Source organism: Coregonus lavaretus (genome assembly GCF_964263955.1).
Source record: "Coregonus lavaretus genome assembly, chromosome: 24".
Classification (NCBI taxonomy): Eukaryota; Metazoa; Chordata; class Actinopteri; order Salmoniformes; family Salmonidae; genus Coregonus; species Coregonus lavaretus.
In genome coordinates this window covers 39,529,372-39,542,099 of record NC_140011.1, presented here as the reverse complement: position 1 = coordinate 39,542,099, position 12,728 = coordinate 39,529,372, and the positions used below count along the sequence as shown (strand labels likewise).

Genomic DNA, 12,728 nt, shown 5'->3' with positions numbered 1-12,728 from the left:
AGCATTTGCAATCCAGGGTTTATATACATCATTGGTGCAAACACTTCAAGTTGCATACTAAAGATTTCAAAATAAAACACATTAACAAAAATAATGTGAATAATTGTTTATTTTTTTATAAATATTTGTTACATATTATTCATGGGGATATCCACTACCAGTCAAAAGTTTGGACACACCTACTCATTCAAGGGTTTTTCTTTATTTTTACTATGTTTACATTGTAGAATAATAGTGAAGACATCAAAACTATGAAATAACACATATGGAATCATGTAGTAACCAAAAAAGTGTTAAACTAATCAATTTATATTTGAGATTTGAGATTCTTCAAATAGCCACCCTTTGCCTTGATGACAACTTTGCACACTGTTGGCATTCTCTCAACCAGCTTCATGAGGTAGTCACCTGGAATGCATTTAAATTAACAGGTGTGCCTTCTTAAAAGTTAATTTGTGGAATGTCTTTCCTTCTTAATGCGTTTGAGCAAATCATTTAAAAAAAAGTTTTTCTATTTTTTAGTCATTTAGCAGACGCTCTTATCCAGTGCGACTTACAGTTAATGAGCACATACATGTTTTTGTTTTGTTTATCATACTGGCCCCCCGTGGGAATCAAACCCACAACCCTGGCGTTGCAAGCACCATGCTCTACCAACTGAGCTACACAGGGCCCGTTGTGTTGTGACAAGGTAGGAGGGGGTATACAGAAAATAGCCCTATTTGGTAAAAGACCAAGTCCATATTATGGCAAGAACAGCTCAAATAAGCAAAGAGAAACGACAGTCCATCATTACTTTAAGACATGAAGGTCAGTCAATTACGGAACATTTCAAGAACTTTTAAAGTTTCTTCAAGTGCAGTCGCAAAAACCATCAAGCGCTATGATGAAACTGGCACTCATGAGGACTGCCACAGAAATAGAAGACCCAGAGTTACCTCTGCTACCGAGGATAAGTTCATTAGAGTTACCAGCCTCAGAAATTGCATCCCCCAAAAATTATTCACAGAGTTCAAGTCACAGACACATCTCAACATCAACTGTTCAGAATGGACTGTGTAAATCAGGCCTTCATGGTCGAATTGCTGCAAAGAAACCACTACTAAAGGACACCAATAAGAAGAAGATACCTGCTTGGGCAAAAAAAACAAGAGCAATGGATATTAGACCGGTGGAAATGTGTCCTTTGGTCTGGAGTCGAAATGTGAGATTTTTGGTTCCAACCGCCGTGTCTTTGTGAGACGCGGTGTTGGTGAACGGATGATCTCCACATGTGTAGTTCCCACCGTAAAGCATGGAGGAGGAGGTGTTATGGTGTGAGGGTGCTTTGCCGGTGACATTGTCTGTGTCTGGGCGGCAGGTAGCTTAGTGGTTAAGAGCGTTGTGCCAGTAATCAAAAGGTTGCTGGTTCTAATCCCTGAGCCGACTAGGTGAAAAATCTGTTGATGTGCCCTTGAGCAAGGCACTTAACCCTAGTTTATTGTGTAAGTTGCTCTGGATAAGAGCGTCTGCTAAATGACTAGAATGTTATTTATTTAGAATTCAAGGGACACTTAACCAGCATGGCTACCACAGCATTCTGCAGCGATATGCCATCCCATCTGGTTTGGGCTTAGTGGGACTATCATTTGTTTTTCAACAGGACAATGACCCAACACACCTCCAGGCTGTTTAAGGGCTATTTTACCAAAAAGGAGTGTGATGGAGTGCTGCATCAGATGACCTGGCCTCCACAATCCCCCGACCTCAACCAAATTGAGTTTGTTTGGGATGATTCGGACCGCAGAGTGAAGGAAAAGCAGCCAACAAGTGCTCAGCATATGTGGGAACTCCTTCAAGACTGTTGGAAAAGTATTCCAGGTGAAGCTAGTTGAGAGAATGCCAAGTGTGCAAAGCTGTCATCAAGGCAAAGGGTAGCTATTTGAAGAATCTCAAATCTCAAATACATTTTTATTTGTTTAACACTTTTTTGGTTACTACATTATTCCATATGTGTTATTTAATAGTTGTGATGTTATTCTACAATGTAGAAAATAGTAAAAATAAAGAAAACCCTTGAATGAGTAGGTGTGTCCAAATATTTTGACTGGTACTGTATATATAGATGAAATCAAATCAAGAGTATATCGGACTTAATTCAGCTAGCACTATCTGAGGTGGAATCCATCACACACAACATAAAGGGTAAAAAATAATTGTATTTAAAAAAGTAATATACATAGCGAAAGATTAGGGGACAGATTCTGGCCTATTCAAAATTAGACAAGTAAGACTTCACCTAAATAATCAGATATAAAATACAATAAATATCTACAATTTTAAAAAATATATTGCAATGTACATGTCCAAGTGATTGGTCTAAAATAGTTTGCATATGATAAGGGTGTTATACAGTAACAGCCTCAAAAGTACTCAGATATTTTCCCGTTGTAAAGAGAACTTCTAATGACAACTTGTCCATGTAGCCAACAGCAGTCTGTGTATTATCTCTCTACCTTCTGTAATGTTAAGAGTCATTGTTCCTTCACTGTTTAAAAAGGTATAGTAAGCTTCATGCAAATTAAAATGATGTGCGCGCTATCACAAACAAACACCAAGTCCCTGTCAGTCTACGTATTGCACAACTATAAACATTTCTAGACAAAATGTTAACAATAGGCTCTGACATTGTTCCTTTGGTTCAGTGCAGAGCAGTAAACAGAATATAATATAGATGTCCCTTCCTTATGTATATAAAAAAAAAAAAAAAAAAAAAACATTCACAAGGCACTTATTGAGTAAACGTCATTGAATTTAACTCACTGATAGAACTCCAACATACCACTTTAGTCACGACAAATTTCATCTTCAGAGTTTAACATCTATCATAAATACCAGGGTTGGGGTCAATTCAAATTGAAGTCAGTAAATTCAGGATTTGAATTTAAAATCCCCAAATGTTAAAACTTTTGACATAAATAGCTCTTCCTTTTAAGTTGATTGAAAAGTCATTGAAAATAGATGCAACATTTTCTATCATTTAATTGGAATTTCAGTTGACTGCCTTCAATTCAAATTGACCCCAACCCTGATAAATACGGCGCGAAAAGTACAAATTCAGTACCTGCCAACACACAGACACACAGACACACACACAGTACAGAGAAAGACGTGTGACTGCACTATGGTATTCTGACTGGTTTGAAACTAGTAGTTGCAGTAGTTACTCCACTGTCACAGACTTGGCTAGGTTCCTGGGGCAGTCCACCTGAGAAGAAGACGGAAAGAAAATCAACATTAGTGTTAAGGTCTCACACATACACACACACACACACACACACACACACAGCATGCACACAGCTTTTTTTAAAACACCCTCAGACACAACACATACTATGATTGCTGTCGGCTGTAACAGAGGACAATTGGGGCCTGGTGACTTACATCGTATCCTCGAAGCACAGCCAAGTGGAAGGACATGAGCTGGAGAGGTATGACACTGAGGATGCCCTGAAGGCAGTCCACTGTCTGTGGCAACTCAATGGTCTTGTAAGCATTCTTAGTGATCTCAGGGTCGTCCTGGCAACACAGGATAATGGGCCGCCCCTGAGAGGAAAGGGGAAAATAGCATCAATAATGATATAATCATTAAACTATTTCTGTCCATTGTGATATTCCGTCAGGTGAATTATTTTTGAATAGCAGGGGTACAAAAGCTACTTAATGTCAAAGTCAGAGAGAGGGAGAGAGTCCCCCCCGCCCCCCCTCTCTGTGTGTATACTCTATGTGTTTGTCTCACCTGGCGTGCAGTGACCTGCTGCAGAGCGTTGTGACACTTGGTGTAGCAGGCGTCTTTCATGATGATCATGATGACAGGCATGTGTTTGTCAATGAGAGCCAGGGGACCGTGCTTCAGCTCCCCAGCCAGGATGCCCTCTGAGTGCATGTACGTGATCTCTTTGATTTTCTGTAACAGGAAGATATAAACGATAGTTGATGAAGCCATCTGATCCCCCGAGAGTTATTTGAAATGTGAAAGCCATCTCCCTACCCCGAGGCTCCCCAACCCTGTTCCTGGAGAGCTACCCTCCTGTAGGTTTTAACTCCAACCCTGTTCCTGGACAGCTACCCTCCTGTAGGTTTTAACTCCAACCCTGTTCCTGGAGAGATACCCTGTAGGTTTTAACTCCAACCCTGTTCCTGGAGAGATACCCTGTAGGTTTTAACTCCAACCCTGTTCCTGGAGAGATACCCTGTAGGTTTTAACTCCAACCCTGTTCCTGGAGAGATACCCTGTAGGTTTTAACTCCAACCCTGTTCCTGGAGAGATACCCTGTAGGTTTTAACTCCAACCCTGTTCCTGGAGAGATACCCTGTAGGTTTTAACTCCAACCCTGTTCCTGGAGAGATACCCTGTAGGTTTTAACTCCAACCCTGTTCCTGGAGAGATACCCTGTAGGTTTTAACTCCAACCCTGTTCCTGGAGAGATACCCTGTAGGTTTTAACTCCAACCCTGTTCCTGGAGAGCTACCCTCCTGTAGGTTTTCACTCCAACCCTAACCTGATTCTAATAATTAGCTGGGTGCAGCGGTCTAAGGCACTGCATCTCAGTGCTAGAGGCGTCACTACAGACCCTGGTTCGATTCCAGGCTGTATCACATGATTGGGAGTCCCATAGGGCGGCGCACAATTGGCCCAGCGTCGTCTGGGTTTGGCCAGGGTAGGCCATCATTGTTCTTAACTGACTTGCCTAGTTAAATAAAGGTTAAATAAAATCTGGTTAAGCTGGCGTACACTACATGATTTTGGCCCCGATTTAGCTGTCCCAGACAAGTTTTAGAGATCGGAGACAAAATCCCCATGTGGTTGGCTACTCGTGGCACCCGGCCGTCACCGACGCTTGTTTCATGTGAATGGGTCAGAGACGCAATCTGAGAGGTACCGATCACGTCTTTGAGCCGTCCAGATATTTTCAAATAATAATAAAATAAATCTGCAATGCGCTTGTAGTGTAAGATGTGCAAGGACACGTTTTGAGAACAGTGATCAGCTATAGACAATGAGAGCTCGCCAGAGAAGAAACCAAAGAGGATGACGTATCGCATCACACAGACTGTGTAGAGTCTCCAGCCGGAGAGATGACTACTACTAGTGTGCGTTTGTACTTGTCCTTAGCCAAAGCATCAAATCGTTACAGCTCTGAAGTTCACAAGCAATATTATTCAATTCAAAATGTCTTGGCTAGATATTTAAACTCCGTATGGCAAGTGTGAATGTCTGACTGAAGACGTTTATGAGGCTGCTTTGAGCCACAGCTCATTCTAGCTACGTAAACAATCTGTTCACATCATCACGTCATTGTTTTGGCGAGACAGCGTTGTATGGAGAATCCTCACGACCAAGTGAAGAATCTTACAGTGTGTGACTACATCGTTTAGCGTGTGCAACACTATGTTGGAAAGACAGAAAACTACAGGAAAGACGGTTGTTTAATGTGAGAGGCTCAGCAATGTTAGGATTTTCAAAGTCATGTGGCGCACGCCCGGCATAAGTTACAACTGGGGTTGAAGCGAAAACCTACAGGAGGGTAGCTCTCCAGGAACAGGGTTGGAGTGAAAACCTACAGGAGGGTAGCTGTCCAGGAACAGGGTTGGAGTTAAAACCTACAAGAGGGTGCTCTCCAGGAACAGGGTTGGAGTGAAAACCCACAGGAGGGTAGCTCTCCAGGAACAGGGTTGGAGAGAAAACCTACAGGAGGGTCGCTCTCCAGGAACAGGGTTGGAGTTAAAACCTACAGGAGGGTAGCTCTCCAGAAACAGGGTTGGAGTTAAAACCTACAGGAGGGTAGCTCTCCAGAAACAGGGTTGGAGTTAAAACCTACAGGAGGGTAGCTCTCCAGGAACAGGGTTGGAGTTAAAACCTACAGGAGGGTTGCTCTCCAGGAACAGGGTTGGAGTGAAAACCTACAGGAGGGAGGCTCTCCAGGAACAGGGTTAGAGAGAAAACCTACAGGAGTGTTGCTCTCCAGGAACAGGGTTGGAGTTAAAACCTACAGGACGGTAGCTCTCCAGGAACAGGGTTGGAGTGAAAACCTACAGGAGGGTAGCTCTCCAAGAACAGGGTTGGAGAGAAAACCTACAGCAGGGTTGCTCTCCAGGAACAGGGTTGGAGTTAAAACCTACAGGAGGGTAGCTGTCCAGGAACAGGGTTGGAGTTAAAACCTACAGGAGGGTAGCTCTCCAGGAACAGGGTTGGAGAGCCCTGCTCTACCCTGCTGAAGAGTGCAGTGCTCACCAGTGCCCCTTCCATACAGGTGGCATAGTTGTATCCCCGGCCCATAACCAGCAGGGACCTCTGCTGGTACAGCTCGTTTGCAATGCTTCTGATCTGGTCGTCCAGAGTCAGAACCTCCTTAATCAACCCTAAGGAGATGAACATAACGCACATGAATAATATAATATATGCACTTTAACCCAAACCATAAGGAGAGGAACACAATACACATTAATAATATAATATATGCACTTTAACCCGAACCCTAACGAGAGGAACACAATACACATGAATAATATAATATATGCACTTTAACCCGAACCCTAACGAGAGGAACACAATACACATGAATAATATAATATATGCACTTTAACCTGAACCCTAACGAGAGGAACACAATACACATTCTGCATTAGCTCACAAGAATGTCACAGTGAGGGAATGCATTGGAGATAGACAGATAAGGAGTGTAAAATGAGAGGGGTCGCTAGAGGTTATAGACAGACAGACAGACAGACAGACAGATAGGAGAGTTGAAAATGAGAGGGGTGGATAGAAGTTGATAGATAAGGAGTTGACAGGGGCTATGAGAGGGGTGGAGGTTATAAGTGGGGTAACTAGAGGCACAGAGAGTGAGGCTGACCTGGCAGCATCCTCATGCCATTGATGATCTCCAGTCTCCTCTTCTGCAGGGAGATCCTGTCCTCACTCATCATCAGACCAAACATGGTGAGGGCCACAAACTGACTAGTGTACGCCTGGAGAACGTATGGGGCACTGTGAGCAGTCATACACAAACTCTAGTCTACCAGGCACTCACATAAACACAGTACACCATCTCCTAGGTACACATGTGAATCATTATATCAATATAGTCGCCGTGCTCAGTCCAACACCACTGAGCTCACATTAACTGAGGCTATCCTGTGTGGTGGTGGTGTTGTACCTTGGTGCTGGCCACGCCGATCTCAGGGCCGGCGTTGATGTGAACGCCACAGTCTGTCTCCCTGGAGATGGAGCTGCCCACTGTGTTGGTGACGCCCACCGTCAGAGCCCCGCGGCCCTGACAGTAACGCAGCGCCATCAGGGTGTCTGCTGTCTCACCTGGAGGGGGTGGAGTCGTAGCATCTTGTGAAATAAAGCACAATCGATCGCAGCAAGCACCATATCTGACCAGATAATGTGCAGTCTCACGTACCAGACTGGCTGATGAAGAAGCAGACGTCATCTCTAAAGACAGGAGTGATGCGGTCCAGGAAGTCAGAGGCCAGTTCCACCATCACAGGCAGTTCAGTCAGCTCCTCCAGAATCTGTCTGGTCTAGAGGCATTAAGGAAGGGTTTCATTTATCCACAGTGGGTATCATCAATCACTCTATTTTAATCTAAGAAGAACCAACTGTTCAGCCTGGAGTCTGGACTATTTTTGGAGTCCTTTGTCTTAATATAAGCCATTTAGCAGATGCTTTTATCCAAAATGACCCAAAGTTAAGTGTGCGTACATTTTTTACGTATGGGTGGGCTCGGGAATCGAACCCACAATCGTGACGTTGCAAGCGCCATGCTCTACCAAATAAAATGAAACATTTATTTGTCACATGCTTGGTAAACAACAGGTGTAGACTAACAGTGAAATGCTTAATTACGGCCCCTACCAACAATGCTGAGAGAAAAATATAGAAAAATAATAACACAAGGAATAAATACACAATGAGTAACGATAACTTGGCTATATACACATGGTACCAGTACTGACTCGATGTGCAGGGGTACGAGGTAATTGAGGTAGATACAATATATATATATACAAAAGTATGTGGACATTCAAATGAGTGGATTCGGCTATTTCAGCCACACCTGTTGCTGACAGGTGTATAAAATCGAGCACACAGCCATGCAATCTCCACAGACAAACATTGTCAGTAGAATGGCCTTACTGAAGAGCTCAGTGACTTTCAACGTGGCACCGTCATAGGATGCCACGTTTCGTACAAGTCAGTTCGTCAACTGTAAGTGTTGTTATTGTGAAGTGGAAACGTCTAGGAGCAACAACGGCTCAGCCGCAAAGTGGTAGGCCACACAAGCTCACAGAACGGGACCGCCGGGTGCTGAAGTATGTACGGCATAAAAATTGTCTGTCCTCGGTTGCAACACTCACTACCGAGTTCCAAACTGCCTCTGGAAGCAACGTCAGCACCATCTGGCAGTCAGACGGACAAATCTGGGTTTGGCGGATGCAAAGACAACGCTAACTGCCACAATGCATAGTGCCAACTGTAAAGTTTGGTGGCGGAGGAATAATGGTCTGGAGCTGTTTATCATGGCCCCTTAGTTCCAGGGAAGGGAAATATTAACACTACAGCATACAATGACATTCTAGATGATTCTGTGCTTCCAACTTTGTGGCAACCGTTTGGGGAACGCCCTTTCCTGTTTCAGCATGACAATGCCCCTGTGTACAAAGCGAGGTCTGTACAGGAATGGTTTGTCGAGATCAGTGTGAAAGAACTTGACTAGCCTGCACAGAGCCCTGACCTCCACCCCATCGAACACCTTTGGGATGAATTGGAATGTGGACTGCGAGCCAGGCCTAATCGCCCAACATTAAGTGCCCGACCTCACTAATGCTCTTGTGGCTGAATGGAAGCAAGTCCCCGCAGCGTCATTCCAACATCTAGTTGAAAGCCTTGCCAGAAGAGTGGAGGCTGTTATAGCAGCAAAGGGGGGACCAACCCCATATTAATGTCCATGATTTTAGAATGAGATGTTCGACGAGTAAGTGTCCACATATCTTTGGTCATGTAGTGTATGTAGGGGTAAAGTGACTAGGCAACAGGATAGATAATAAACAGTAGCAGCAGCGTAAAAAGAGTTAGTGCAAAAAGGGTGAATGCAGATAGTCCGGGTAGCTATTTGGTTAACTATTTCTAGTCTTATGGCTTGGGGGTAGAAGCCGTTCAGGGTCCTGTTGGTTCCAGACTTGGTGCATCGGTACCGCTTGCTGTGCGGTAGCAGAGAGAACAGTCTATGACTTGGGTGGCTGGAGTCTTTGACAATTTTTAGGGCCTTCCTGACACCGCCTGGTATAGATGTCCTGGATGGCAGGGAGCTTGACCCCAGTGATTTACTTATGCACTACCCTCTGTAGCGGTCGAATACCAAGCAGTGATGAAATCAAATCAAATCAAATTATTTTTGTCACATGCGCCAAATACAACAGGTGTAGACCTTACAGTGAAATGCTTACTTACAAGCCCTTAACTAACAATGCAGTTTTAAGAAAGAATATAACAAAAATTAAAAAATTAAAAATTAAAAAATAAAATAATGAGAAATAAAAGTAACAAATACTTAAAGAGCAGCAGTAAAATAACAACAGCGAGGCTATATACAGGGGGTACCGGTACCGAGTCAATGTGCGGGGGCACCGGTTAGTAGAGGTAATTGAGGTAATATGTACATGTAGGTAGAGTTATTAAAGTGAGGGGGGGGGGGGTAATGCAAATAGTCTGAGTACCAATTTCATTAGATGTTCAAGAATCTTATGGCTTGGGGGTAGAAGCTGTTTAGAAGCCTCTTGGACCTAGACTTGGCGCTCCGGTACCGCTTGCCGTGCGGTAGCAGAGAGAACAGTCTATGACTAGGGTGGCTGGAGTCTTTGACAATTTCTAGGGCCTTCCTCTGACACCGCCTGGTAAAGAGGTCCTGGATGGCAGGAAGCTTGGCCCCAGTGATGTACTGGGCCGTACGCACTACCCTCTGTAGTGCCTTACGGTCGGAAGTCAAGCAGTTGCCATACCAGGCGGTGATGCAACCAGTCAGGATGCTCTCGATGGTACAGCTCTAGAACCTTTTGAGGATCTGAGGACCCATGCCAAATCTTTTCAGTCTCCTTAGGGGGAATAGGTTTTGTCGTGCCCTCTTCACGACTGTCTTGGTGTGCTTGGACCATGTTAGTTTGTTGGTGATGTGGACACCAAGGAACTTGAAGCTCTCAACCTGCTCCACTACAGCCCTGTCGATGAGAATGGGGTCGTGCTCGGTCCTCTTCTTTTTCCTGTAGTCCACAATCATCTCCTTTGTCTTGATCACGTTGAGGGAGAGGTTGTTGTCCTGGCACCACACGGCCAGGTCTCTGACATTCTCCCTATAGGCTGTCTCGTCGTTGTCGGTGATCAGGCCTACCACTGTTGTGTCATTGGCAAACATGATGGTGTTGGAGTCGTGCCTGGTCATGCAGTCATGAGTGAACAGGGAGTACAGGAGGGGACTGAGCACGCACCCCTGAGGGCCCCCGTGTTGAGGATCAGTGTGGCTTATTGTTCTTGGGCACAGGGACTATGGTGGTCTGCTTGAAACATGTTGGTTTACAGACTCAGACAGGGAGAGGATGAAAATGTCAGTGAAGACACTTGCCAGTTGGTCAGCGCATGCTCGGAGTACACATCCTGTTAATCCGTCTGGCCCTGCGGCCTTGTGAATGTTGACCTGTTTAAAGGTCTTACTCACATCGGCTACGGAGAGAATGATCACACAGTCGTCAGGAACAGCTAATGCTCTCATGCATGTTTCAGTGTTACTTGCCTCGAAGAGAGCATAGAAGTAATTTAGCTCGTCTGGTAGGCTTGTGTCACTGGGCAGCTCGCGGCTGTGCTTCCCTTTGTAGTCTGTAATAGTTTGCAAGCCCTGCTACATCCGACGAGCGTGTAGTGGTGCGGTCTGCCGAACGCATTACCGGGGGCAAACTACCCGCCCTCCAAGACACATACAGCACCCGATGTCACAGGAAGGCCAAAAAGATCATCAAGGACATCAACCACCCGAGCCACTGCCTGTTCACCCCGCTATCATCCAGAAGGCGAGGTCAGTACAGGTGCATCAAAGCTGGGACCGAGAGAATGAAAAACAGCTTCTATCTCAAGGCCATCAGACTGTTAAATAGCCATCACTAGCACATTAGAGGCTGCTGCTGCCTATTGAAATCACTGGCCACTTTAAGAAAGGGAACACTAGTCACTTTAATATTGTTTACACATCTTGCAATACTCATCTCATATGTATATACTCCATTCTATTCTATAATATTATTCTGTATCTTAGTCCATGCCGCTCTGTCATTGCTTGTCCATATATGTATATATTCTTAAATCCCATTCCTTACTTTTTTGTGTGTATTGGGTATATGTTGTGAAATTGTTAGATATTACTGCACTGTCGGAGCTAGAAGCACAAGCATTTCGCTACACCCGCTATAACATCTGCTAAACACATGTATGTGACAAATAAAATTTGATTTGATTTTATTTGATAGTACGATTCGATCTTAGTCCTGTATTGACTCTTTGCCTGTTTGATGGTTAGTCGGAGGGCATAGCGGGATTTCTTATAAGCTTCCGGGTTAGAGTCCCTTTAGCTCAGTGTGGATGTTGCCTGTAATCCATGGCTTCTGGTTGGGATATGTACGTACAGTCACTGTGGGGACGACGTCATCAATGCACTTATTGATGAAGCCAGTGACTGATGTGGTGTACTCCTCAATGCTATCGGAAGAATCCCGGAACATATTCCAGTCTGTGCTGGCAAAACAGTCCTATAGCTTAGCATCTGCTTCATCTGACCACTTGTTTTATTGGTGCTTCCTGCTTTAGTTTTTGCTTGTAAGCGGGAATCAGGAGGATAGAATGATGGTCAGATTAGCCAAATGGAGTGTGAGGGAGAGCGTTGTACGCGTCTTTGTGTGTGGAGTGAAGGTGGTCTAGAGTTTTTTCGCCTCTGGTTGCACATTTAACATGCTGGTAGAAATGAGGTAAAACGGATTGAAGTTTCCCTGTATTGAAGTCCCCAGCCACTAGGAGCGCCGCCTCTGGATGAGCGTTTTCCTGTTTGCTTATGGCCGTATACAGTTCATTGAGTACGGTCTTAGTGCAAGCATCGGTTTGTGGTGGTAAATAGACAGCTACGAAGAATATAGATGAAACCTCTCTTGGTAGATCGTGTGGTCTACAGCTTATAAATAGATACTCTACCTCAGGCGAGCAAAACCTTGAGACTTCCTTAGATATCATGCACCAGCTGTTGTTTACAAATATACATAGACCGCCACCCCTTGTCTTACCAGAGGCTGCTGTTCTATCCTGCCGATACAGTGTATAACCCGCCAGCTGTATGTTATTCATGTCGTCGTTCAGCCACGACTCGTGAAACATAAGATATTACAGTTTTGAATGTCCCGTTGGTAGGATATACGTGCTTTTAGTTCGTCCACTTTATTATCAAGCGATTGTTCGTTGGCCAATAGTACCGATGGCAAAGGTAGATTAGCCACTCGTCGCCGGCTCCTTACCAAGCACCCCGATCTCCTTCCGCGATATCTCCTTTTCTTTCTACTGTGAATGACGGGGATGAGGGCCCTGTCGGGTGTCTGGAGCAAATCCCTCTCGTCCGACTCATTAAAGAAAAATTATTTGTCCAGTTCAA

The 12,728-nt window shown here is 44.6% G+C and overlaps 1 protein-coding gene across 1 annotated transcript in view; it reads right to left on the bottom strand.

The window, feature by feature from the left end:
• Positions 1 to 91: 91 nt before the first annotated feature.
• The window catches only part of LOC311099301 (glutamine--fructose-6-phosphate aminotransferase [isomerizing] 2-like), a 28,433-nt gene continuing 15,796 nt past the window's right edge, over positions 92 to 12,728 (bottom strand). Inside the window, exons 13-19 of the mRNA XM_084140023.1 lie at positions 7,452 to 7,572; positions 7,200 to 7,357; positions 6,897 to 7,011; positions 6,275 to 6,402; positions 3,779 to 3,946; positions 3,424 to 3,585; positions 92 to 3,247 (exon numbers count right to left, since the gene is read on the bottom strand). Of these exons, the coding sequence (XP_083996149.1) occupies positions 3,203 to 3,247; positions 3,424 to 3,585; positions 3,779 to 3,946; positions 6,275 to 6,402; positions 6,897 to 7,011; positions 7,200 to 7,357; positions 7,452 to 7,572 (897 nt within the window). The 3' untranslated portion in view covers positions 92 to 3,202. The remainder of the gene's footprint in view (positions 3,248 to 3,423; positions 3,586 to 3,778; positions 3,947 to 6,274; positions 6,403 to 6,896; positions 7,012 to 7,199; positions 7,358 to 7,451; positions 7,573 to 12,728) is intronic.